Raw genomic sequence first — 26,879 nt, forward strand, 5'->3', positions numbered from 1 at the left:
GGAGCTCGTGTTTCACACTTCTAATCAGCTCCACAGTCAGGCTCCGCCCCCCTATATTATGTATTTCAAGTGGTTTTAAAAGGACACTGTAGCAGAGCACTGAGAAAAGTTGGTAGTGTACCTAATCATAGGTTGTAGTTGTTACTATCAAAGGTTGTAGTTTTAGAGACATCAGCAATAAAAAAAAAAAAATATAGATTAGTAAGACAAGAATATATCCTTAACATAATTATAGCACATATAGAATAGAATATAGAATGCTACAGTACTGCATGGTATTACTAATAAACATTACCTGGACACTTCAACACCTTATACATTTAATGGGGAAAGACATGAGGAATAAAATATGGTAGAAACTCTTAAATAGGTTAAGAGGTTTAAAAACAATTAAAGAAGGATGTACTAGAAAAAGAGCACATGATTTGAAGTCCAAGAGAAGACTGGGGGGTTATGAGAAGAAAATGTACTTAACAGATTGTAGGTAGGCACCTTGAATAGCCTTCCAGTGAAATAATGTAATGTTAATACAGTAAAGGAACTAATTAAGTAAAACCAATCTCAGATTTCATAAAGGGAAAAATAATTAGCCAATCGGTTCTTATCTGTCATGTCAATCAATATTTCTACATTTGTGACGGTGCACCATTTTTTTTCTTCATACGTTGTAGAATGCTTCCAAAAAAGACCAAACTAAGTTCTCGAAAAATGGCATCAGAGGTGGAACTTGATTCACTTGTATCTTCATCTACATGGCTCCAATCCCATGGCCTCAGGAAAAAGAAATTAACTCTACAGAAGATATTGGCACAGCTTGGGTTTCAGCACAAAGAAGGTATTCACTAAATTAAGACATCTCCACTCTCACCTGCATATCATGGTCCATGCATGTATTTTCCCAGTTTACTCTATTAAAAAAGAACAAAGTTATAAATGTAGAGATGATTTCATTTAAGCAGAGATGAGATATTTGGAAAAGGAGCATGACTTTTATTATATTTACATCTTACACTATGTATTTTGGCTGTTTTGTGTTGGTATATACAATTATTTATTTTGGCCTCTGTTCAACAATGTGCTTCAGTATAGTAAATGTTTCTATGCCATCTGTTTGTTTGACTGTGTGTTGCCATTTTTAGTGATACAAGCTTACGCGCTAATACCTTCTTATCTAAACAGAGTATGTGAACAAACTAGGACGACCAGTATCATCACGGTATGCTGAAGGTCTCTTTCACCAATATCACAGTGATGGTAAAATATACAATGTAAGTATGAAATGTTTAACATGCATCAAAATAAATACATATAACACACACACACATATGTGTAAAACTGTGCAATGTCTATTTCTGTAACAGCATAGCCAGCAACACCATTGCTGGTAAAAGTCTGTACCTATGTTAACATTTCCCATAACTAATTCTTGCACTCGTGTAAACAACATATATGTACACTTAAATATTTTTCTACTGGAATGTTTTGTTCCTTTAAAAATACGAAACTCACTCAAATTATTTGCTAATTTGTTAATTAGAGCATTAGGAATACAAACATGTTAGTGTTACCCTCCATGATGGTAGTTTTTACATATCTTTAATACCTTGTCACTATGGTCTTGCTAAGATCAAGATTAAAGATCTAAGCAATTCAATGCTTCGATGGATAGTTCACATGTGCAGCAATTTGAAGTGCTACACCAATCAAATGCTGTGTATCAGCAGCATTTGATCGAATAACCAAGTCTGATTTGATTATTCAGCAGAGGGGCCTCTAGAGTCTGTCAGGAAGACTGACAGGGTGTGTTTCACCCTGCAATTTAAGAATTAAACTTTGTATAAAATGGCAATGATTTACATTGCAGGGTTAAAACAACAAGGAGACTGTACCCAAAACCACTATTCTCTATTAAGGTGGTTATTTTTCAATTTCATTTTAGTGGATCACCATTGGTAGGAACGAACACATCATATTCATCAGATCCCCAGATAAATTATGCTTACTGAGGCAGCACTGCTTACCCCAGTGCAGTTGAAGCCTCTTTGATACGGAAAATGTCTAATTAAAGAGGGTCTCCAGTGCCAGGAAAACAAACCGTTTTCCTGGCACTGCAGGTCCCCTCTCCCTCCCACCCCATGTTGCTGAAGGGGTTAAAACCCCTTCAGTGACTTACCTGTATCCAGCGCCGATGTCCCTTGGTGCTGGGTCAGGGTCCGCCCACGCTCCTCCCCCGCACGTATAGGGGGAGACCTATTGAGCATCCGCGGCCGGCCGGGGGAAACCTAATGCGCATGCGCGGCAATGCCGCGCACTCGCATTAGACCTCCCCATAGGAAAGCATTGAGTAATCCTTTCAATGCTTTCCTATGGGGATTTCAGCGACGATGGAGGTCCTCACATAGCATGAGGACATCCAGCGACGTTATAACACACTTTTCGTGTCCTCTAGTGGCTGTCTAGTAGACAGCCACTAGAGGAGGACTTAACCCTTCAAGGTAAATATTGCAGTTTATGAAAACTGCAATAATTACACTTGCAGGGTAAGGGTAGTGGGAGTTGGCACCCAGACCACTCCAATGGGCAGAAGTGGTCTGGGTGCCTGAAGTGTCCCTTTAAGGTGCTTTGCAAAATGTATTTTGCTTTTAATTAAAGTGGATTTGAATAATAAGTCACTGACCTGATTTAGGCATAGATTTAATATTCTTGGATAAGCTTTTCAAATAATTTAATTATGAAAAAAATGCAACATCTTTTTTTATATATATTTATATATTGTATGTTTAATGTTTTATATATAACTTTTTATTTTTGTTGTGCAGGATATAACAGGTATGCTTGTAATGCAACAATAACAGTAGTAAGCATGTCCAAAACATATATATATACATGTTGTATGGAGATCAATTGCACATTTTTAAAGATATAATAAACAAGATTAATAAATAGGATTACTTAATAAAGAAAGGCTGCATAACAAAGGAATCAGGCTGGATCCGACTGCTTGGTATGTGTAACTGAGCATAGTGTGCCTGAAATGAGGAGAGCGATAAAGTAAATGGTGGAGTACTTGCTAATATTGCCCATCTGAACTGATAGTGAATGTTGGGTAACAAGCTCATATTGAACAGTGAACAAGTGGTATTATCATGCATAACTATATTTAATGTTTTAATACTATTAAAATAATTTGAAAAGTTTATCCAAAAATATTAAAGCATTTAATAAGCTCATACAAAAATATTAAATGGAGGCCTTAGTAGGTTAAAGTATCTACTGCATTATTTTGTTCCTCTGGGATTCTGGCCTCTCATTTAAAATCTTAACCATTGTAGTAACTTTCAGCTATCTTTAACAAAAATCTTCTCTGTTAACCAGTATAACATTTATATGTACAGTGGAACCTCGGTTAACGAACGCCTCGGTTAACGGAAAATTCGGTTTACGAATGAAAATTCGTAAAAAAAATTGCCTCGGTTTACGAATTTTTTTCGCAATACGAAACAAGTGTCCCGGTTTATAGCTCCGCCCCCTGCATACTGAAGTGTGGGTAGCACGTGAGTGTGTAGTGTGGAGGTGTTGGAGAGGTTTTGGAGCCATTTGCAGCAAGTTGTTGAGCCTTTTGGAGCCATTTGCAGCAAGTTGTTGAGCCTTTTGGAGCCATTTGCAGCAAGTTGTGGAGCCTTTTGGAGCCATTTGCAGCAAGTTGTGGAGCCTTTTGGAGCCATTTGCAGCAAGTTGTGGAGCCTTTTGGAGCCATTTGCAGCAAGTTGTGGAGCCTTTTGGAGCCATTTGCAGCAGGGTTTGGAGCCTTTTTGGTGCATCTCAAGAAGTGGAAAGGTAGGGAGCTGAGCTTGGTTGTTTGCATGCCTTTTACTGTGTGTTCTGCATTCTGGGGGTGATTTCCATGCCAGCTCATGTGCTGTGCATGCCTGTTACTGTGTGTTTTGCATTGTGGGGTTGCTTTTCATGCCAGCTCATGTGCTGTGCATGCCTGTTACAACTGTACTGTGTGTTTTGCAATGTGGGGTTGTTTTCCATGCCATCTCATGTGCTGTGCATGCCTGTTACAACTGTACTGTACTGTGTGTTTTGCAATGTGGGGTTGTTTTCCATGCCATCTCATGTGCTGTGCATGCCTGTTACAACTGTACTGTACTGTGTGTTTTGCAATGTGGGGTTGTTTTCCATGCCATCTCATGTGCTGTGCATGCCTGTTACAGTTTATGTGCTGTGCATGCCTGTTACAGTTTATGTGCTGTGCATGGCTTTTACTGTGGTTTCCATGCCAGCTCATGTGCTGTGCATGCCTTTTACTGTGTGTTTTGCATTGTGGGGTTGTTTTCCATGCCAGCTCATATGGGTGTAAAGCATCTTTCATTTTTTTTTGCATACATAGGGCCGGTGGTGTCATGGCACCCAAGAAAGCAGTGGAAGCTGGGAAGAGGAAGAAGGTGATGATTCTGCTTGAGGACAAGAAGGAAATCATCAGGAAGCATGAAGGAGGAATGCGATTGACCGACCTTGCCAAAGAGTATGGAAGGAGTGCATCCACAATCGGTACAATCCTAAAAATGAAAGAGAAGATTACTGGGAGAGATGCAGCCAAGGGAGTCACCAGGGTCTCCAAGCAACGCCCACCTGTTCTGGACGAGGTCGAGAAGTTGCTCCTGCTCTGGATTGAACAGAAGCAGCGTGCAGGGGACTCAGTGACCAAGGCGATCATCTGCGAAAAAGCCAAGGCCTTGCACGCTGACCTCCTCAAACAACAGCCAGGAACGTCAGCAGATGCAGAAGGCTTCAAGGCCAGCAGGGGGTGGTTCGAAAGGTTCAAGAACAGATCTGGCATCCACAGTGTGGTCAGGCATGGAGAGGCTGCAAGTTCCGATGTTGCTGCAGCTGAAGAATTTGCTACGGAGTTCCTGGAGGTCATAGTTTCAGAGGGCTACCTTCCTCAGCAGGTCTTCAACTGCGATGAGACTGGACTCTTCTGGAAGAGGATGCCAAAGCGTACCTTCATCACAGAAGAGGAGACCTCATTGCCTGGCCACAAGCCGATGAAGGACCGTCTTACCCTCCTGTTCTGCGCCAACGCCAGTGGGGACCTTAAGATCAAGCCTCTGCTTGTCTACCATTCAGAGAACCCACGGGCCTTCAAGAAACACAAGGTGAACAAGGAGCAGTTGAGCGTTTTGTGGCAGTCTAACGCAAAGGCTTGGGTCACACGCCTCTTGTTTGTGAAGTGGGTCAATGCGGTTTTTGGTCCTGCTGTGAAGAAGTACCTTCTGGACAATAACCTGCCACTCAAGGCCATGCTGCTCATGGACAATGCTCCTGCCCATCCTCCAGGCCTCGAGGAAGACTTGCTGGAGGACTTTAATTTCATCAAGGTCATGTTCCTTCCGCCTAACACCACCCCACTACTCCAGCCAATGGACCAGCAGGTCATCTCCAATTTTAAAAAACTCTACACAAGGGAGCTTTTCCGGCGATGCTTTGAGATGACAGATCGCTCAAGCCTCACCCTCCATGAATTTTGGAGAGAGCATTTTGACATTGTGAGCTGTCTGCAGATTATCACCATTGCCTGGGCCGGGGTCAGCCAGACAAACCTAAATTCTGCTTGGCGCAACCTTTGGCCAGACTGTGTTGTAAAACCTGCCTCCAGTGCTTCTGCACCTGCACCAGAGTCAACAGTCTTGGAGGAAATTGTTTCCTTGGGGAGGACCATGGGCCTGGAGGTGACTGAGGAGGATGTCTACGAGCTGGTGGAGGAACACAACCGTGACCTAACCACCGAGGAGCTGGTGGAATTGCAGAAGGAGTCGATGGAGGAGCAGATCGCATTTGAGGAGGAGGAGGAAATGAGTGAGGAACAGCTCTCTTCCACGGAACTCAAGGAGGCATGCCAAATGTGGGTAAACCTACAGACTTTTGTACAGCAGCACCACCCAGATAAGGCTCTAGCCCACAGACTTGTGAGCAGTTTTGACACAGACATCATGTCCCCTTTCCGAGGGATGCTTAAAAGGCGCCAGAGGCAGCAGACAATGGAAAGGTTCCTACAAAAACAGCCTAGACATGAAGAAGAACCGGCTTGTGTTAGTGCTGCCCAATTGCCCTCGTCCTCCTCATCTTCCAAACAGTGTTGAAATTGTTTTGCTATTTTCCATGTTTTCCCTGTTGACGTGTGATTTATGTACAGTTAAAGTGTACTGTACCATGTTATCAAAACTTTGCCATGTTTTAAAAGTTGATGTGTGATGTTTTAAAACATAAAGTTGGATGTTTGAAATGTTATTTCTTGATTAACCATGTCCCTGTACATTATTTATGCCTTTAAAGTGCACTTTATAAAGAGTTTTGAACAGATAAAATACTTTATTTGACTTTTTTCTCACCTCCGGAACGCATTAATTGGTTTTCAATGCATTCCTATGGGAAACCGTGTTTCGGTTTACGAATTTTTCGCAATACGAAACGTCCCGGAGAACGAATTAAATTCGTAAACCGAGGTCCCACTGTATATGTAACACCTTTTTTAATGGTGCTTATCAATCTTATTTTCAGTCTACAGAGTGTTTTTTTTTAATAGTTTTTTTTCTACTTTCAACGTGACCACTAGGCAAACCACATCATCCTTTTCTGCTTTGTTTTAATGATATCCTGTTTTTTCTTTTTTTTTCTTTATCTATCCAATTGTTCACAAAAGATGTGATTCAATGCCTCATTTATAAAAGAGCAAATTCTGCATAAGATTACAGGTACAATCACATCATGTTTGTAGTGTGGAACAGCTCAGCTTATTGTCCTTATGGCATCGTGTGCTATAAAGGGCATGTCTTTCCTTGAAATGTTTGCATAAGATGCAATACTACAAGGAATGTTATCATAAACAGTAAGCCTGTGTGGTGTCCTCAGATTAATACAGTTGCTACTTCTTTGTACAAACATTGTATCCACTAAATTACAGCTTTGTTAAAGGGACACTATAGTCACCAGAACAACTACAGCTTATAATATGATAACATTAAAATATGACTTTACTAAAGTGATACTGTAGGTACCCAGACCACTTCAGCTCCTTGGGTGCAATGTCTGGGCGCAATGTCCCATGTCCTTTAACCCTACAGTGGTAATTATTGCAGTGATTATTAAATCATGTATATAGTGTTTGAAATCTTATTTATTTCATTTTTTATCACCCAGTTGACAGCCAAGAGAGAACATGTCCTACAGAAGATTGAGTCTATTACAGAAGCTATAGAAATGTATAAACAAAGGCTGTTCTGGCTTGCGAGCGGAAGCCGTGCAATATTCGGTGTAATTCAGGAACAGACAATGATTTTTATTCTGGGAATGCACTCTGTTTCTAAAGAGCAATACGACTTGTGCCGCAATGATTTCTGCCTTGTTCTCCAGGAGCAAGTGAGACATGTAAAAAGATTGAATCTGATTTGGTAAGTACAGCATATGTCACAGAATGAAAAATATATATTTATACCTGCACACATATATTGATAAATATTAAATAATGATGATTAAACACCAATGGACTGACCCCTTTAATACAAAACTAAATATATTTTCCACCACCAACCTGTTTTTACAATTACATGCCGGTTTTAACACTTGTGTTTAACATTTACTCTTCTTTGAAATTAAACATCTAGCCTAATAAACATATTGATTGTGATTTCTTGAATAAAATGTATTATTATGTCTATTAAAGGAACACTATAGTCACTTAAATTACTTTAGCTAAATAAAGCAGTTTTAGTGTATAGATCATTCCCCTGCAATTTCACTGCTCAATTCACTGTCATTTAGGAGTTAAATCACTTTGTTTCTGTTTATGCAGCCCTAGCCACACCTCCCCTGGCTATGACTGACAGAGCCTGCATGAAAATAAAAACTGGTTTCACTTTCAAACAGATGTAATTTACCTTAAATAATTGTATCTCAATCTCTAAATTGAACGTTAATCACATACAGGAGGCTCTTGCAGGGTCTAGCAAGCTATTAACATAGCAGGGGATAAGAAAATCTTAATTAAACAGAACCTGCAATAAAGAAAGCCTAAATAGGGCTCTCTTTACAGGAAGTGTTTATGGAAGGCTGTGCAAGTTACATGCAGGGAGGTGTGACTAGGGTTCATAAACAAGGGGATTTAACTCCTAAATGGCAGAGGATTGAGCAGTGAGGCTGCAGGGGCATGTTCTATACACCAAAACTGCTTCATTAAGCTAAAGTTGTTCGGATGACTTTAGTGTCCCTTTAAGTCAATGTTTGTCTTTTAATCATTTTATATTAGTAAACACGCAGTCTTTAAATGGACATCTAGAATGTTGTTTCTTGGCGCTCAAAAAGTCAGCCTGATACGTTTCTGTACCTACACTGGTACAAATGGCAGAACTGATTCAAATACAGGGATATTTAATAAGCAGGGACTCAAACAGGAAGTTGCAAATTTTAGGAAAAAATAACAGAACTGATAATATATTCCTTTAACATTTATCAATTCACATGAATTCTCAGTTTATAACAGTAACCGTGATATTTTTTCAATTCAGCTATTTTGACTTAAGATTTGGTGAAATTTGAAATGCACTCTGAATTCCCAACAATTCACACTTTAGTGAAATATTCTGCAAAGGAATAAACATGCCTCCTGGGCAATACATTCACATGGTTTAAGCTAATTAAAAATACTTAGTATATAAAGATAATTCAATTATTTTAATGTAATTGGGCCAGTTCGATTATTTCAACTGTATTTGCACTTCCGTTTGGCTTCCGTTACATTAAAATCAGTTATTATTATCATTATTAATATTTATAAAGCGCCAACAAATTCTGCAGCGCTGTACAATGGGTGGACTAACAGACACATATTTGTAACCAGACAAGTTGGACACACAGTAACAGCGGGATTGAGGGCCTTTACATGCTAGAAGAAGTATAGTTACACTAAAGGTATTCACTGAGAGCTTAGTGTTTTGTTTTGATCAGTTGAATCTATATATAATTTTTTCTTAATTTGGATGTTCATTAACAGCTGAATTGCAAACTAATTTGCAACTGATTTCCTGATACAGATCAGAGGGATTGCACACGCAGAGACCAAGCCCCCTAACCCAGGTCACTCCAGGTTACTCTAGTACTGCTTACCCTATTTTGATATGTCATGTCCAAGCCTCCATGAATCTTAGCTTTTCTGTAGAGATCTTTTTCTTCTTCTGAGAGCACAGACATTTGGCGGTTCCACAAAGCTTTGGTCTTAGCTTTGTTTGTTTTTTATACATACATAAAACAAGTGGAGCTTTTAAATTTCGGCAGGCTTTCTGTAAAAATAAAATACATACAGAAAATAGTGCAATATGTCTATAACACACTATATAGAAAATAGATTAAGAGATTTGTCAAACTCACAAGCCTGGAGTCATACCCTCATATGACTCTGGTGGTATAAGCCTCTGGACCATTTGGGGGTTGTCCAGACCCTTCTTTGGCAGCGTGCTGGATGTTGAGTGATTCCTTTTGTGCCCTTCTGACTGGTTTCAAAATAGGAATAAATACCCAGTGTGTCAGGGTTCTTAAAAAACGATTTATTCCAAAGAATTATAAAAACAAGATATATATAGTAAAAAAGTATACTTATCCCAGATGGTACTGGGTAGACTTAATAGTCCCAAGTTCAAATTGATAGTCCAAAACGCGTTTCGCCTTCTCATAAGGCTTCCTCAGTTGGCTGTTCTGTTTTCCGTCTGTTCTAGTGGCTTTTTAAATGCCTCGTTTGCCGGTTTCACTAATTCCGTCTTTTACTTCCGGGTTTCGTCACTTCCGGTTTGCGTCCTTTTGGAACGCACCGTGCGTTCCAACATCAGTTTCGTCATCGGGACTTCCGTGTGTGTGTAATTCAACAAGCTTTATTGACATGAGGAAGTGTCCCATGCATGAGAAATGATTCACATAGGAACAACTAAGCAGGAAAGTTTGCATATCTGCATAAAGTTCGTGCAATGTGGGCTCATACATATAATATAATACTCATACTGATAAAAGTGAATTTTAAAAGGTGATTACATACATTATTCAATAAGTGGACAAGCTGGATTCACTAAAAGCTAGATACACATAAAAGGGAGGTAAAAACATAATTAATATTAAAATGCACATAAAAGGGAGGTAAAAACATACTAAAATGCATATTAATTCATAAAGTGGCATAGTTCAAAATCTTTGTTTAGTCCATATGGTATCATAGTATTAAAAATAAATTTCATTTCCTCCTTCCCTATCTTCCTAATATAGTCTCCTCCTCTCCAATCTTTTGATACTTGCTTTATTGCACTAAAAACATTCCTTCAGGGTTTTTTTGGTGTGTAATTCTGAAGTGATTGGAGACGCTGTGTGACTCCACTCCATTTTTAATGTTTCTTGTGTGTTCTGCCACTCTAGTATTAAGGCTTCAAATTGTGCGGCCTATGTAGAGGAGGTTGCAGGGACATTTTAGAACGTAAATCACTCCCTTGGAGTGGCATGTAAGGTGATCTTTTATTGTAAATTTCCTATTGATGAAGGGTTCTAGGTCTGTTATGTGTCTTTTTTTATTTTTAGTATTCTTGCATGCTAGACATTGTCCGCATCCATAGAATCCTTTGTCCAATGAAAAAAAGTTTTTCTTTATTTTTATTTCTCTATTGCAACTTTGTACTAGGGTATTTTTTAGATTCTTGGCTCCCCTAAAAATTATTTTTGGTTTATCGGGCAGAATATTTTTGAGAACTGGATCGTCTAGTAAGATATGCCAGTGCTTGTTTATAATTTTATTAATTTTCTTGTTGTTACCATTAAAATTGCATATAAAAGGAATGTTATTATTACTCCATTTAGAGTCTTTCTTTTTGTTTTTGTATACCAGAAGTTCCTTTCTCGGTATTTGTAAAACATTTTCTAGGGCTGCCTGTAGTGAAGATTCCTCGTAGCCTTTTTGTAAAAATTGAATTTTGATCTTATTAACTTGTCTTAAATAATCTTGGTCACTCGAACAGTTCCTTCTAATTCTTAGGAACTGTCCTCTGGGTGCATTGGTTAACCAAGGAGAGTGGTGGCAACTTTCTTTGCGAATGTAGCCATTCGCATCAACTTCTTTAAAATAATTTTTGGTTGCAATCTTCATGTCTGTTATGTGGATATGGAGATCTAAAAAATTGATGTGTTGAGTGTTGATCTGTGCAGTCAGAGCTAAGTTCCATTCGTTGGTGTTAAAATAGGAAATGAAGACCGGCGCAGCCGTCTGAATATATCGAGGCCTGCGGCCTACTTACGACTAAGCCACGAGGAGACGGCCGCTCCACAAACACAAGAGCGGGGAATGGAACCCCCGGGAACAGTCTTCCCCCCCCCAGGACCGGTGGGGGTTATCCCGGTCCACACACCAGAGCAGAGAACACCCAACAGAGCGCTGTATCTGGGCGCACGGCAGACAAGCGAGAGCCACGAGGCCCGATTAAAATGGCCGACGGCTCCATTGCCCAAGCACAACAACAGACTCCCAGCGACTGGGAGGTGGCCTCCAACGCACGGTTCGAAGCCATGTGGGAGCAGTTCTGGGCCAAACTAGCACACAAGCACCGGCTACCTCAGCTACCAAACGCTGGGAAGAAGTCCGGACCACCTATGGCACGACAACCAGCCAGGGCCGTACACCCTGGACATCCCACGACCGGCACCAAAAAACAGGTAACATACCTGCAACAAGCCACTGCATCTGAGAGACACGCACACACTACTGACCATGGGAGCCCCAGCAAGCAAAGAGACCTCGGCAACACCTCCGCTAGGGGGAAAAGTGGGAAAGGCAGGCCCCAGCAGGTTCGCCGCAAGGGTACCCGAAGGTGGACAGGTCCACGCACCCCGCACTACCGAACCCGCCCACGAGACTGCATGCCGCACACCATGGATGTGAACCCACCCCAGCAGACTGCACCGCAGACACCCACGGTAAAACTAGCTCAACAGAGCCCCAACAGATACTCCCAGCGGCACCCTCCGCTTCAAGAGAACGGGTCACACAAGGCAGGCGTTGATAAACAGGGATGCCGGCTTGCGCAACCATCCATGCTGGAGACATCACACAACCTGACAGCAATCCCAACAACGATGCAAGCACACGCCAACGCCCACAGAGACAGCACCACCTGCAATATACACCTGCCCACCCTAAGCTTCATGAACCGGGGTATAGGTTGACTGTTCACTTGCGTAGCAGGGCAGTTTCACCATGCGCACCATGGACTTACCGTTCCGCGGCTGTGGACACCTGGTCCCGTATGGCCTATGAAACTAACAAGCATTTTGACCTGCCACGTATGTTTATGATTTTTGTGCTTTTTTTTTTTTCTTTTACTTTTACTATGTGCAACCTGACTGGTAACTCACCTGCTGGCCAACTTGCGCAAGAGAGCGCCACCGCACTCACTTACTTAGAGATCCAGTGACTCTCACTCTCATAGTCCAGCATCGATATGTCTACTTGACGGATTCTTAAAGCCCCACGACACCCTGGACTGTGTAATAAGGTTACCCCACATTGGAAGCAAGATATTGCCGTTGTTTACTGTTCTATAAAAATATGAATCCATGTATATACGTTAATGGCAACCCATGTTATCTTTTAAACTTATTGTGCACGGTATACACATGTCAAGCCTCACTACGGCGATGCACCAGCATTATGTAGCGGTGCATGCTGTTGAGTCATGACACACGCATATAGGACTGTATCTCTTTCACAGGCACTTAAAATACAAAAACTAAAGAATGTATAATATGCACGGGCCACAGGGCTGCAATGCTCAACACATAGACAGCCTTTACTCACCCACAAACAGGGACAATCTATATACCACAAATATGGTTAAAGGAATACAGCCGTGGGGGCTCACTGTGCTAACCTATCAGTTCGGATAGTTTATTTACTCACTTACTGCAGTTAACTACCAATCCTCTTGTCTGTCGATCCTTTGCTTCGAATCACATGTCAATAATATACAGCAGAGCATCTCCAAGCTACTTACACACTACACCACACTGCAGTAAAACAATGTCTAGCCTGTAACTGAGCTTGTTTACGCTATAACACTGTGCAAACATTCACGCCGACACCAAGCTTGTATGAATACCTATATATGCTGTTGGGACAGTTGCAAATGTTATGTACCTACCCACACATGCCTAGCTGTTCACACCACGACACTCTATTCTATAAGCAAACTACTGATTTTATATTACATCTTGTTTTATTCATGTTTTTACTTGACTTTAAAAAAAAAAAAAAAGTGCAGCACCTCTTGATTATATATGCCAATTGTTAGTAACGATATTGTGTATTGAACATGTCACCGCTTAAGCCTGTAATCTCACCTGCACTCAAAAAAAAAAATTAAAAAGAAAAAAAAAAAATAGGAAATGAAGGAGTTGAGGTCCATAGCATTTCCTGTCCAGATAAAAATATATATATAACAGCGATAGTTCACCAAGTTCGACCCCCATGGGTGTCCTTGATATACGTACTGTTCTTCCCAATAAGCCATGAACAGGTTCGCATAGCTGGGGGCGAACTTGGTGCCCATCGTCGTCCCCCTAACTTGTAGGTAAAAAACTTAATTGAACCAAAAACAATTGTTGGTTAGAATAGGATGTATACCTTCTAAAAGGAATAAAACTTGTTCTTTTTTTAAATTGTGTTTTTCTAAAAAGTATTGCACGGCTTCCAATCCCTTTTCGTGAGGTATTATGCTATATAACGAAGTCATGTCACATGTGACTAAAAAATTCCCTTCATTCCAAGGTGTCTCCTCTAAAATTTGTAAAATATGGATGGTGTCTTTTAAATATGCAGGATTTTGGATGACTAAAGGTTGCAATAGATGGTCTAAATATTCTGAGATTTTGGCGGAGATGGAGTCTATTCCAGATATAATGGGCCTCCCTGGAGGGTTGTCTCTATTCTTGTGTATTTTTGGGAGGTGGTAATATACCGGGATTTTGGGATAAGGGGTGGATAAGTAGTCCGCTTCCTGTTCGGTTAATATTTCCTTTTCTAAACCTTTCTTAATGAACTCATCAAATTTCTTTTTGATATCTTCGCTAGGGTTCTTGTCCAATATTCTATATGTCTCTGGGTCTGACAATATTCTCACAAGAACAAGACAAGAACCCTAGCGAAGATATCAAAAAGAAATTTGATGAGTTCATTAAGAAAGTTTTATTCATTTTAGAAAGTATACATCTTATTCTAACCAACAATTTTTTTTGGTTCAATTAAGTTTTTTAACCTACAAGTTAGGGGGACGGCGATGGGCACCAAGTTCGCCCCCAGCTATGCGAACCTGTTCATGGCTTATTGGGAAGAACAGTACGTATATCAAGGACACCCATGGGGGTCGAACTTGGTGAACTATCGCCGTTATATAGATGACATATTTTTTATCTGTACAGGAAATGCTATGGACCTCAACTCCTTCATTTCCTATTTAAACACCAACGAATGGAACTTAGCTCTGACTGCACAGATCAACACTCAATACATCAATTTTTTAGATCTAGATATCCACATAACAGACATGAAGATTGCAACCAAAAATTATTTTAAAGAAGTTGATGCGAATGGCTACATTCGCAAAGAAAGTTGCCACCACTCTCCTTGGTTAACCAATGCACCCAGAGGACAGTTCCTAAGAATTAGAAGGAACTGTTCGAGTGACCAAGATTATTTTAGACAAGCTAATAAGATCAAAATTCAATTTTTACAAAAAGGCTACGAGGAATCTTCACTACAGGCAGCCCTAGAAAATGTTTTACAAATACCGAGAAAGGAACTTCTGGTATACAAAAACAAAAAGACTCTAAATGGAGTAATAATAACATTCCTTTTATATGCAATTTTAATGGTAACAACAAGAAAGTTCTCTAAGACTCTAAATGGAGTAATAATAACATTCCTTTTATATGCAATTTTAATGGTAACAACAAGAAAATTAATAAAATTATAAACAAGCACTGGCATATCTTACGAGACGATCCAGTTCTCAAAAATATTCTGCCCGATAAACCAAAAATAATTTTTAGGGGAGCCAAGAATCTAAAAAATACCCTAGTACAAAGTTGCAATAGAGAAATAAAAATAAAGAAAAACTTTTTTTCAATGGACAAAGGATTCTATGGATGCGGACAATGTCTAGCATGCAAGAATACTAAAAATAAAAAAAGACACATAACAGACCTAGAACCCTTCATCAATAGGAAATTTACAATAAAAGATCACCTTACATGCCACTCCAAGGGAGTGATTTACGTTCTAAAATGTCCCTGCAACCTCCTCTACATAGGCCGCACAATTCGAAGCCTTAATACTAGAGTGGCAGAACACACAAGAAACATTAAAAATGGAGTGGAGTCACACAGCGTCTCCAATCACTTCAGAATTACACACCAAAAAAACCCTGAAGGAATGTTTTTAGTGCAATAAAGCAAGTATCAAAAGATTGGAGAGGAGGAGACTATATTAGGAAGATAGGGAAGGAGAAAATGAAATTTATTTTTAATACTATGATACCATATGGACTAAACAAAGATTTTGAACTATGCCACTTTATGAATTAATATGCATTTTAGTATGTTTTTACCTCCCTTTTATGTGTATCTAGCTTTTAGTGAATCCAGCTTGTCCACTTATTGAATAACGTAAGGAATCACCTTTTATTAGAATTAATAGTTTTTATTTTCTGTTTGCAGCAACAATAACATTTCAGGGGATACAGAATGAAGAAAAACACAGTGGGGGTGAGGGAACATGTTTAACATTGCAGGTTTTCCTACTACATTGTTTATGCAATTGATTTGTCTACAATTACGCCTCTTACCCCATGGACCATGTTACCAACCTTGGTATTTCTGCGTTTTATCTCTGAATGTCCCGTGGTGTATGGTCGTCGGTATGTGAGATCCCAATATGAAAACAAGAAGAACTATATACAAGTGTTGTCTACATCCTATGTTTCCTATTATTATTATTGTACGCCCATGTCTCCGGTTATGGTTTTTTCATGGGGGCTGGTCCCTGTGGCTATTCATAGCCATCGGTGATTCCCTGTTGGGGGTCTCGTCTTGTGCAACCAGTAATCGTCTGATTATGTTATTGTCTTCTGAGTTTAGTGTGTTTCCCCGTCAAGGGGGTTCATGGATTTTGTTCTGATTTCCTGATTGGGTATCAGCTAAGTATGTATGCCAAAGGGTGTATGAGTCCGCCCTCATACAACTCCTTCGACCCTGCGTTCCTGTGAATTTTTCATAGGCCACGTTTGTGGAAACGAGGTTCTTTAGTTCTAGTTCAGTTGGAACTGCTGACGTTCTCCAGTATTTTGCTATGATTGTCATTGTTGCTATGTGTATGAGGTATATCGTTTTGCGTATGTGTTTCGGGATGATAGTTGGGAGGATGTGTAGAAGGCATGTTTCTATAGAAGGCGTCACCTCCCAGCCCGTGCTTTGAGTTATAATGTCTCCCACCAATTCCCATACCGGCTGTATCTGCGGGCACTTCCACCATATGTGTAGCATATCCCCATCAGGTCCCCCACATCTCCAGCATAGGCCATCTGTGTTAGTATACATTCGTGCCAATTTATCTGGCGTGAGGTACCACCGGTACAATACTTTTCTAGCTGTTTCAATGTGTGACGCACAGCTGGTCATTCCCTTATGGGCTGTGAATGCCGAGCTCCATTCCTGAGGTGTAAGGTCTCTCCCCAGATCTCTATTCCATTCTCTTTGAAATTTCCATAGCTGCGGCTGTGGTTCCCTAATTAGTAGGTTATAGCACATAGACAGAGATTTACCCTGTTGTCTAGTGTCTAAGCATTTAGATTCAAAGTGGGTCAATTTTGTCTCCCCTCGTCCTGGCCGTGTTCCTGTGCCCTCTGGGCGCAGGGTGTGATACATTTGCATATATGAGAATTGGGCCTTGTTTGGTATCAGGAATTGTGTTTGTAGGTCATGGAAGCTTTGAACTAATCCCTTTCGGGTCACTTGGTGGACATGTGTTATGTTGTGTTCTGCCCATAGTTTATAATTAAATGTAGGGTTCACAGCGTGCAGTGTTTTCAGGGGGGTTGCCGGGGACCATTTTTGTTTCGAGCATACTCTATGCCTATTTTTGTCCCATATGGACAACATTAGCCTGGTTGTCGGCAACATCTTGGGTATGTGGGGTCTCCTATTTTTGGGTGCCCATAGGAGATATGTTAAATGGGACCCTTCTAGTCTGCTGGATTCCAGAGATAGCCATTGAGGGGGTTGGATCATTTGGTGGCATCCCAGGATATTAGCCAAGTGTGTAGCTCTATGGTACTCTTTCACATCTGGGAACCCCAACCCTCCGTCCTCTATTTTTCTAGATAGGAGTTTCCAGGATACTCTGGGTTTTTTGTTTCTCCACCCAAACTTGAGTAAAGTCGTCTGTAGTGCTTTGAGGTATCTAGCGGGGACCTGAATTTGCAGCGATCTGAATAGATAAAGTATTTTTGGCAGAATCATCATTTTGACTGCTGCGCACCTGCCCAACCATGATAGATACTTTCCATCCCACTTCTTCAGTGTGGACTCTATTTCCGTGAAAAGTTTTTGGTAATTCATGGAGAAGAGCGAGTTGTGCGATTTAGTAAGTCTGATACCCAAGAACATAAGGTAGTCTTCCCTCCAGTCATAGTGGAATGCTGATTTCAGTCTGTCTAGTGTGTCCCTCGCTATTCCTATCCCCATTGCTTGAGTCTTGGAGATATTAAGTTTATAGTATGATTGTGTACTATAATGCTGGAGTTCGTGTTGGAGGTTCGGGAGTGATATCAACGGTTGGGATAGTGTTAGTAGGACATCGTCCGCGAAAAGATTAATCTTGTATTCTCTGTCTCCTATGTTTATACCATGTATGTTTGGATTGCGTCTGATTGATTCCGCAAGTGGTTCAAGGGCCAATACATATAGGAGCGGTGATAAGGGGCAGCCTTGTCTGGTACCATTAGTGATGTCAAATGGCTCTGATTGGAACCCGGACGTCGATACCGCTGCATTTGGGCCACTGTATAGGGCTTTGATAGCTTTGAGAAATGTGGGGGGAAATCCAAATTTAGTGAGGGTAGCCTCCAAGAATAGCCAATTTAGTCGATCGAAGGCTTTCTCCGCGTCTAAGGAGACTATGAGTCCTTGGGTTTTATCTATGTGAATCGCTTGTAAAACGTCTACTACTTTACGTGTGTTGTCCGATCCCTGTCTCCCATGTACAAAGCCTACTTGGTCATCCGAGATTATAGTGGGGAGGATGTCTTTGAGTCGGTTGGCCAAAATTTTCGCGTATATCTTGGTGTCTGAGTTTAGGAGAGATATAGGGCGGAAATTCTGGCAGTGTGTTGGTGGCTTGCCCGGTTTCGGGAGGGTGATTATTCTGGCCGCTAAATACTCTGCGGGGAAGCTTCCGGTATGAAGTGCCCTGTTAAATGCCCTGCATAGTTGTGGGGCCAACTGGGGCAGGAATGTTTTGTAATAGTCGTTGGTGAAGCCGTCCGGGCCTGGTGCTTTCCCTTTTGGCAGGGCATTGATGCATTCTGCTATTTCGCTTTCTGTGATCTTGGCGTCTAGGAGTTGTTTTTGGGCATCGGATATCGTCGGTAGAGGTATGTCTGATAGGTAGGCCTGTATGCCACTATTGGTGGGCTGAGGTGTGTTTGGGTCTTTCGAGAGATTGTAAAGTCTGCTATAGTATTGTGCGAATTCGCCACAAATCTCTAGGGGCAAATGTACTTTTTGTCCTTTCGTGTTTACTATGTGTGCAATTCGTGTTTGTTGTTGTCTTTCCCTTAGGTGGTGTGCTACTAGTTTGGTGGCCCTGTTCCCCTGGGCATATGTGCGGGCTTTCACCCTGTTCATCATTAGACCAAATTTGTGGAGTCGGATCTCCTTGAGTTTGTTTTGGAGTGTAGTGATTTGTATTTTGTGCGCCTCTGAGGTTCGTGTCTGGTTTTCTGCATGGAGGTTGTCTAGATGCCGCTGGAGTTGTGTCACTTCTTTTTCCTGTTGCTTTTTAAGATACGAGGCCCTGCTAATCAGCAAGCCCCTGATTACGGCTTTATGTGCAAGCCACACCATGTGTGCGTTCGTGTTTGTCGAGGTGTTCGTGTTGAAATAGTGTTGGAGTTCTGTTGTCAATGTTGCGCAGTACTGTGTGTCTGAGAGTATGCTCTCGTTCAGGCGCCATGGACTCCTGTGTTTATACTCGTAAGAGTTCGCTAGTGTTAGTGTTACAGGTGCGTGGTCCGACCAGTCAACCGTCAGTATGTCACAATCTATTATACCGTTCATGGTTGATTCGTGCATAAAGCAATTGTCAATTCTGGAGTATGAATTGTGTACTTTAGAGTGGTGTGTATATGCTCTGTCCGTCGGGTGGAGTGCTCTCCAAACGTCGCGAAGACCAAATAGAGACAGTAAGTTTCTAATGCCTTTGCTTTGGTTTTTAAGGAGTTTGTAGTGTTGTGAAGCTGTCGGTCTGGTGGAGTCTAACCCCGGATCTAGTACGTGGTTGATGTCCCCGCTAATTAGTAATGTGCCTTTTCTTATGCTCTCTATTTTGGTAAAGACGCTATGTAGGAAGTTCCTTTGGTTGGTATTCGGGGCGTATACATTCACCAGTGTGTATTCGAGATCATTGAGTGTGCATTGCCAAATGATGTACCTGCCTCCTGGGTCAAGAATTTGGTTGTGGGAGGATACTGTTAGGTCCTTTCCAAGGAGTATAGACACCCCTCTAGATTTTTTGGAAGTGGTGGCGTGCGCTTGGTGGGGATATGAGGTTGGGTTAAGCTGCGGGTGGTCACCTGACCTAAAGTGGGTTTCTTGCAGGTATACAATGTCAGCTTGAGTCTTTTTGAGTTCTCTAGTCAGGACATGGCGTTTGTACGGTATGTTTAGTCCTTGCACATTATGTGAATATAATTTTAGACTGAATGTGTATGTTGGAAGTAGTGCTGTGTAGTTGCAATGTACCCTGGTTGAGATCATGCATATTCTGTGACAGTTGAGCGGATTTGTTACCATTACTGCTGTATTGCGGATGGAGGAATCGCTTTATCCCTTTACCTTGCCTTTCCGGGCTTCGTGTGTGACTGTATGTGGGAGACCTGATGGTGGACCATAGGAGTAAAACAAACATTGAACATATATACAAACAAAAATACAACAAAAAATATAACTTATCCATTGTGCCCTGTCTTTCCCTAAGGGCACCAGTGAACCTGCTAGTTACCCTCACTAGCACTCCCTGTCCGGGGGGTTGAGGATGCCTGGTCTAGCCTGCAAACTGCCCGGGTGAATGTAATCCCGAGCCCACGGCTCTTAAACTATCTGTAGAACTTTATCTTTTTATTTTTTATTTATTTATTTTTTTTTTATTTATTTTTTTTTTTTTTATTTTATTTTATTTTATTTTTTTTATATATTGCATTACGTGCCACTGGACCTGCTCCTAGAAGTGGAGCCTGGGGGAGTGTAAGCTTCGTCTCATATATTGGGAGACCTCCCTTGCATGTAACTCTTAATTGGACCTGGATTAGTGATATTATTAACGCTATTGGTGTTGGTATTGGTATTGGTGATGGTAGGTGTGGGCCTAGCTGGGGCATGGGTGGGGGTCATTTTCTCGTCCGCCACTGTGAAGCTGGTGGAGAGGACTAGTTTATACGCACCGGGCGAACAGGACCTTTAAGTCCCCCCGGCCGGTTCGGTAAGTTAGGTAAGGTTAGGCCCCTTTTTTTTTTCTAATGGGCATTTCGTTTGTCTGTTGCGGGACGTTCTAAGAGCTAAAGGGCAAATCTCCACACCCAATACCGTCAGTACATTACCCACACCCGGTTTTTCGTCCGAATCATATGGACAGTCTGTGCCCCTTAGCTGTAGGATCTATCAATATAGTCCAGGTTTAGAGAGTTCATATCAGGTGTGTTGTGTTGTTTCGTGCGGGAGGGAAGTTCGGCTCAAGTGCCACTGGAAGGTCCTGTTCGTGCCTCCGTCAGGTGAACTTGGTCTTTCTGTGTCATTTATGCTGCCTCACCGTCTGCCAGTCCGGGATTAATGGTGGTCTCTGTAGGGGTCTAGTCGGACCTGCCGGTATGTCGATACCCCAGGAATGCAGTAGGCGGGTGCCGGTGTCAACGTCTGGTGCGACATGTGTTTTACAGTCTTTGTGAATTAATAATTTGATCGGGAATCCCCATTTATATGGAATCTTCCTGTTTCTTAGTTCGGAGGTGATGTCTCTGAAGGTTCTTCTGCGTTTCAGTGTTTCTGCTGAGAGATCCGTGAAGATCTGGATCTTCTTATATTGGTCCGGTAAGGTTTTTTGAGGCCCAACAGCACGCATGATGGTCTCTTTCACATGAAAGTAATGGAATTTGAGGAGCACATCTCGCGGCGTGGATGTCGGTAGGTGTTGGGGTTTTGCTACTCGGTGCGCCCTGTCCATGAGCAGCATGTCGGTAGGAATGTCGGGCGCCAGGGTCTGGAAGAGGCCGGTTAGAAATGCCATTAGGTCCGAATTTTGGACGTCCTCTGATAAGCCTCTTACCCTCACATTTTGTCTCCGAGACCTATCTTCAAGATCCATGTTTTTTATTTCTTGTTTCTCCATTTGTGTTGTCAATACCTCCAGCTTTTCTGCCAGGCTGTTATGGGCCTCGGCGTATTCCGCCATCTTGTTTTCCATATGTGTTGTGCGGTTCCCTATGTCTGTAATATCTTTTTTTAACTCTGCGATTGCCGTCTGGACAGATAGCTGGATCTTCACAGCCATATCGTCCAGCATTTTTTGGAATATATCCACTTGTATTTGCATGGTGCGTTGTGGGGAGTGCTGTGGGGATTGTGGTTGAGAAGGCACTTTGTCTTCACTGTCGCCGTCGCCATCTTGAGAGTGATTCGCGGTACTTTTGGGAGTTACCGTTTTCGAGGTGAAGAACGCATGTTTATCCTTGTTGTCTCCCGTTTTTCTCAGTCCCCGATGTGACATTATGTTTCTCCCCCTTTTTGGAGCAGTATCCTGCTGATTATCCGCTTAAAGATTTGCTTTAGTTAGCCGTCGGCTCGGGAGCTCCGTCCTCACACAGCCATTCAGCTCGAGCGCAGGCTCCGCCCCTCAGGAATCACCTTTTAAAATTCACTTTTATCAGTATGAGTATTATATTATATGTATGAGCCCACATTGCACGAACTTTATGCAGATATGCAAACTTTCCTGCTTAGTTGTTCCTATGTGAATCATTTCTCATGCATGGGACACTTCCTCATGTCAATAAAGCTTGTTGAATTACACACACACGGAAGTCCCAATGACGAAACTGATGTTGGAACGCACGGTGCGTTCCAAAAGGACGCAAACCGGAAGTGACGAAACCCGGAAGTAAAAGACGGAATTAGTGAAACCGGCAAACGAGGCATTTAAAAAGCCACTAGAACAGACGGAAAACAGAACAGCCAACTGAGGAAGCCTTATGAGAAGGCGAAACGCGCTTTGGACTATCAATTTGAACTTGGGACTATTAAGTCTACCCAGTACCATCTGGGATAAGTATACTTTTTTACTATATATATCTTGTTTTTATAATTCTTTGGAATAAATCGTTTTTTAAGAACCCTGACACACTGGGTATTTATTCCTATTTTGAAACCAGTCAGAAGGGCACAAAAGGAATCACTCAACATCCAGCACGCTGCCAAAGAAGGGTCTGGACAACCCCCAAATGGTCCAGAGGCTTATACCACCAGAGTCATATGAGGGTATGACTCCAGGCTTGTGAGTTTGACAAATCTCTTAATCTATTTTCTATATAGTGTGTTATAGACATATTGCACTATTTTCTGTATGTATTTTATTTTTACAGAAAGCCTGCCGAAATTTAAAAGCTCCACTTGTTTTATGTATGTATAATTCTATGTTTTAAGTGGTGTAGGGGATACCACTTTACAGGTGTTTTTGAGCTAGTGTATCACACCCACTTCCACGTTGTGCATACCTTCTGTTGTTTGTTTTTTAGTTTTGAGTTAACTTGCAATCCATTTGAAATCAGCTCAATGAAATTTCTATTTTGTTGATAGTAAAATGAAATGTACTTCAGAGGAATGTTAGCCATCTGAAAATAAATTTTAATGAAACAAACAGTCTTGCTACAGCAAATGCAGCATGCAGGTGAATAAACCTTTCATTATTGTCTTTATCTTTAGGGTTTCAAAGATACCATTGAAGTGGCACCAGAAAACTGTTCTTGCCACACAGAAGTCAATTGAGGAAGCCGTGGAATGGGTTTTGAACCTACCATACCCTCCAGAAGAGAATGTAGATTGTACCACAAAAGCTTTCTCAAAAGCAATGAATGAGCAGGTAGCGAATTAAACCCATGGATCTTTCATAATCTCTCAGTGGCTGCTTTTCTAAAGGGCTAGATGCTCATGACCTACTATACCATAAAGTGGCAGCTGTTACTTACTAGCTGTGCTCACTAAAAGCTGTGTTTTAATAAACTGTTGCTTTTGTGAGATTGTTACAGAGTTTCAGAAATGAGACTGACAACTTTTTCGAATGCTCCTTAGAGCATGCTTCAGTAAATTAAACAACCAACAGTGTTCTAAAGAGCTATCAGTCTTTTCTTTTACATAACATTAAAAGGTATAGAGAAAGTCTGCCTACATATGTTTGCCAGAACCCTGCAGGAATTATGGGTTATTTGCTAAAAATCTAAATTGCTGAGAATTCATGGTGAATTACAGTGACTTTCAAATTTAAGGTCGAAGCTGCCAAATTGGTAATATTCTCCAAGTCAGCTATGCTTTCACATTTGACTACTTTGGCCTTAAGTTTGAAATTCACTTTCAGTTCCTGACAATTCTCACTTCAGTGAATAACAGCTGTATTAACAGCTGTATTTTAGCAAATAACCCATAATTCCTGCAGGGTTCTGGCAAACATCTGGTTTGGTCGTATGATAGCACAATTCCATCAGTTTCCTGGACCTTAAGGTAAATATCATAAGAGAATGGAACAAGTTGCCATTAAGACTGGACTCTCTTATGCTTACAAAGAACCATTTTTATACAAGTGTAGAGGTGGGGAGGAAGACACAGTTTCTTTCCTCAGATATCTGTTTCACAATCAAACACATCACATCGGATACCTCTAGCAGATCTCACTGCAGATGTTTTCTGAAACGATGATGGCCTGAATCATTTATTGATTCATCAATTATTCAAGACAAGTAGCTCAGTGCAGTCTTCAAAGCTGTCATTCAATTTCATATACACATTCTGGAGTAGGAGCAGAGAATTGCCTAGGGAACAGTTTGCAAACTAGATGATCTGGATATTCTAGATGTCTTTACAATTCTGTAATATTTCCATTTAACCTACGTTTTTCAGACAATGTATTAATATATTTATAGCTCAAAAGAAAAAGATTCACTTATGTCTATTTTTCACAAGATCTGGAAAAAGTTTCTAGTATGGTGCTTATCTCTTCAGATTAACTCATTTCAATATTCAATGCCTCATATCCTAAGGTTTCTTCAGTTGGGGTTTACCAAAGGTCTCAGGCCTGCTACACTAAAAGTTTAGATCACAGCTATCAACTCATTTACCATCCAGAATTTAGCCTCTGATCCTTTAAGCATTCACAATTAATCAGTTTGGGAAATCGTACCCCCTTGGCAGTTACATTGTGCCCTTTCCTCTTAACTGAGGCATCCTTTAATCTCCAAGACTGCTCTTTACAACTATTTACCGGGGAAACCGTTTTTCTTGTTGCCATCACATCAGTCAACAGGTTAGAAAAACTTCAGGCTCTTGAAACATTTTCACCTTATCTATTTATCTAAGACAAGGTTGCTCTTACATTTCTGATGTAATCAAACCATTGTTCCTTGTTCTCTAAGAAACAAAAGAACAACTACAGAAAAACAGACTTTAAAAGCTGTACTATATTGTGGAATCAGGGAAACCATATATTTTTCCTACTCCAAAACACGATCAAATGGTGGTGAAGTAATAGAATCCTTCCCCCAGTCATTTTTTTCTTTATCGTTGGTACTGTATCTCTGACAAATATACTAAAGTTTACTTACTGTATTTCTTTTTTAATAGGATTAGCAACAGCACCAGTTCCTACCTTCTCAGTATATTTAAATTTTTTGCAGAAATCTTGAATTTTTTCTAGGGAGTTTTTGGTTTTGCAATATTGTATAACCAAAGCGGGAGAAGTTAGGTGTCTTTCCTTATAGTAAACAGATTTATTTTTTTAAATTTTAGTTGAGCTGCTTGTCCTATAAGATTGACAGGAGGCAAAAACCCTATTATCGGTACTACCACTAATCCTATTAGAAAGGAAATTTACCATGCGTAAATATTTTGGTTTTCTATAAAATTTCATTTTGAGTAACTTTAAAGTGAAGTGTACATTTCAACTTAAAATATCTGAATTGGAAAACAATTCAGTCAGTTGAATTTTTATTTAAATAGAAATTCATTAGTCACATTGTAATTCTATTTTTATGGACTAGTGTGCTGAAAATACAACTCCATAGTTAACTTTGAATTAGTCTAAATCTAGATTTAAGATTTTTTGCCCCTAAACTACAACAATGGAACTTTTGGTGAAAGATCAATTCTACTCTATACCTGTCTGAAAGCAATTAATTGTTTAGATCTCTATAAATGAGACATTAAAACAATTCACACACATTGATGGACATATGAAAACAATGTATTATTATATTTTAGGTTGAGTCCATTTACCTCTTTTCTGTGGGTGATATTCCTGATGGCAAGAGGTTGCTATTGTCACAAAGGATTTCAAAATGCCCTTGCCCAATCCATGTTGTGTCCTATAATCCTCAGAAATCAGAAACTATTGAATTTTGGAAGAAGTTAAGCCATCAATCCCTTGGCAGGTATGTTTTATAATGTAAAAACTTATAGTAGATGTATTTGTTCATTTTAACCCTTCCTTATTGTGGTGTATTTCCCATGATGCTTTGCTCAAAGTGAGGTTTCAGTAGGCTATTAAGTGCTTCTTTAAAAGACTAGACATTGCTACTTTAAGGGAACAATAGCTAAACAGTGTACTATGATTAATACATTGTTCTCCTGGATAAATGTATTGTACCTGTCTGAATTAAAATGTGGCGAGATATTGTTCTTTATAAAGTTTGTAAATAAGACCATACGTTTGGTCACCATGATATTATATGTATATATATATATATTTTATGGAATATTGTGCTGAAAATACAACTCCTTAGTTAACTTTATATATTCTATCATGGTGACCAAACATATGATATATATATATATATATATTTATATATATAAATATTATATCATGGTGACCAAACGTATGGTTTTATTTATATTATATATATATATATATATATATATATATATATATATATATATATATATATATATATATATATATATATATATATGTGTGTGTGTGTGTGTGTATATATATATATATATTTATATATATGTTTCAATGTTTCAAAAGACAGGGTGCACACAAAGGAATTTCTTCAATGGCGATATTTATTCATACACTTGTATATCTGACTCGATCAACATTTTTAGCCATTCAGGTCTTTTACGAGATCTTGAAAAATACCTGATCGGGTCAAAATGTTGATTGGGACTGATGTAAAGTGTATTTTTGAATAAATATCACCATTGAAGAAAGACCTTTGTGTGCACTCTATCTTTGGTAACTATACAAATAACGCAGGTTTGCA

At 40.3% G+C, this 26,879-nt stretch overlaps 1 protein-coding gene across 1 annotated transcript in view; it reads left to right on the forward strand.

Annotated features, from left to right (window-relative positions):
* VWA3B (von Willebrand factor A domain containing 3B) overlaps positions 1-26,879 on the forward strand; it is a 242,141-nt gene that overhangs the window by 20,212 nt on the left and 195,050 nt on the right. The window contains exons 2-6 of the mRNA XM_063459114.1: positions 672-835; positions 1,180-1,268; positions 7,207-7,457; positions 23,329-23,485; positions 25,873-26,042. Of these exons, the coding sequence (XP_063315184.1) occupies positions 673-835; positions 1,180-1,268; positions 7,207-7,457; positions 23,329-23,485; positions 25,873-26,042 (830 nt within the window). The 5' untranslated portion in view covers position 672. The remainder of the gene's footprint in view (positions 1-671; positions 836-1,179; positions 1,269-7,206; positions 7,458-23,328; positions 23,486-25,872; positions 26,043-26,879) is intronic.

Source organism: Pelobates fuscus, chromosome 1, assembly GCF_036172605.1.
Source record: "Pelobates fuscus isolate aPelFus1 chromosome 1, aPelFus1.pri, whole genome shotgun sequence".
In the NCBI taxonomy this organism is placed as follows: Eukaryota; Metazoa; Chordata; class Amphibia; order Anura; family Pelobatidae; genus Pelobates; species Pelobates fuscus.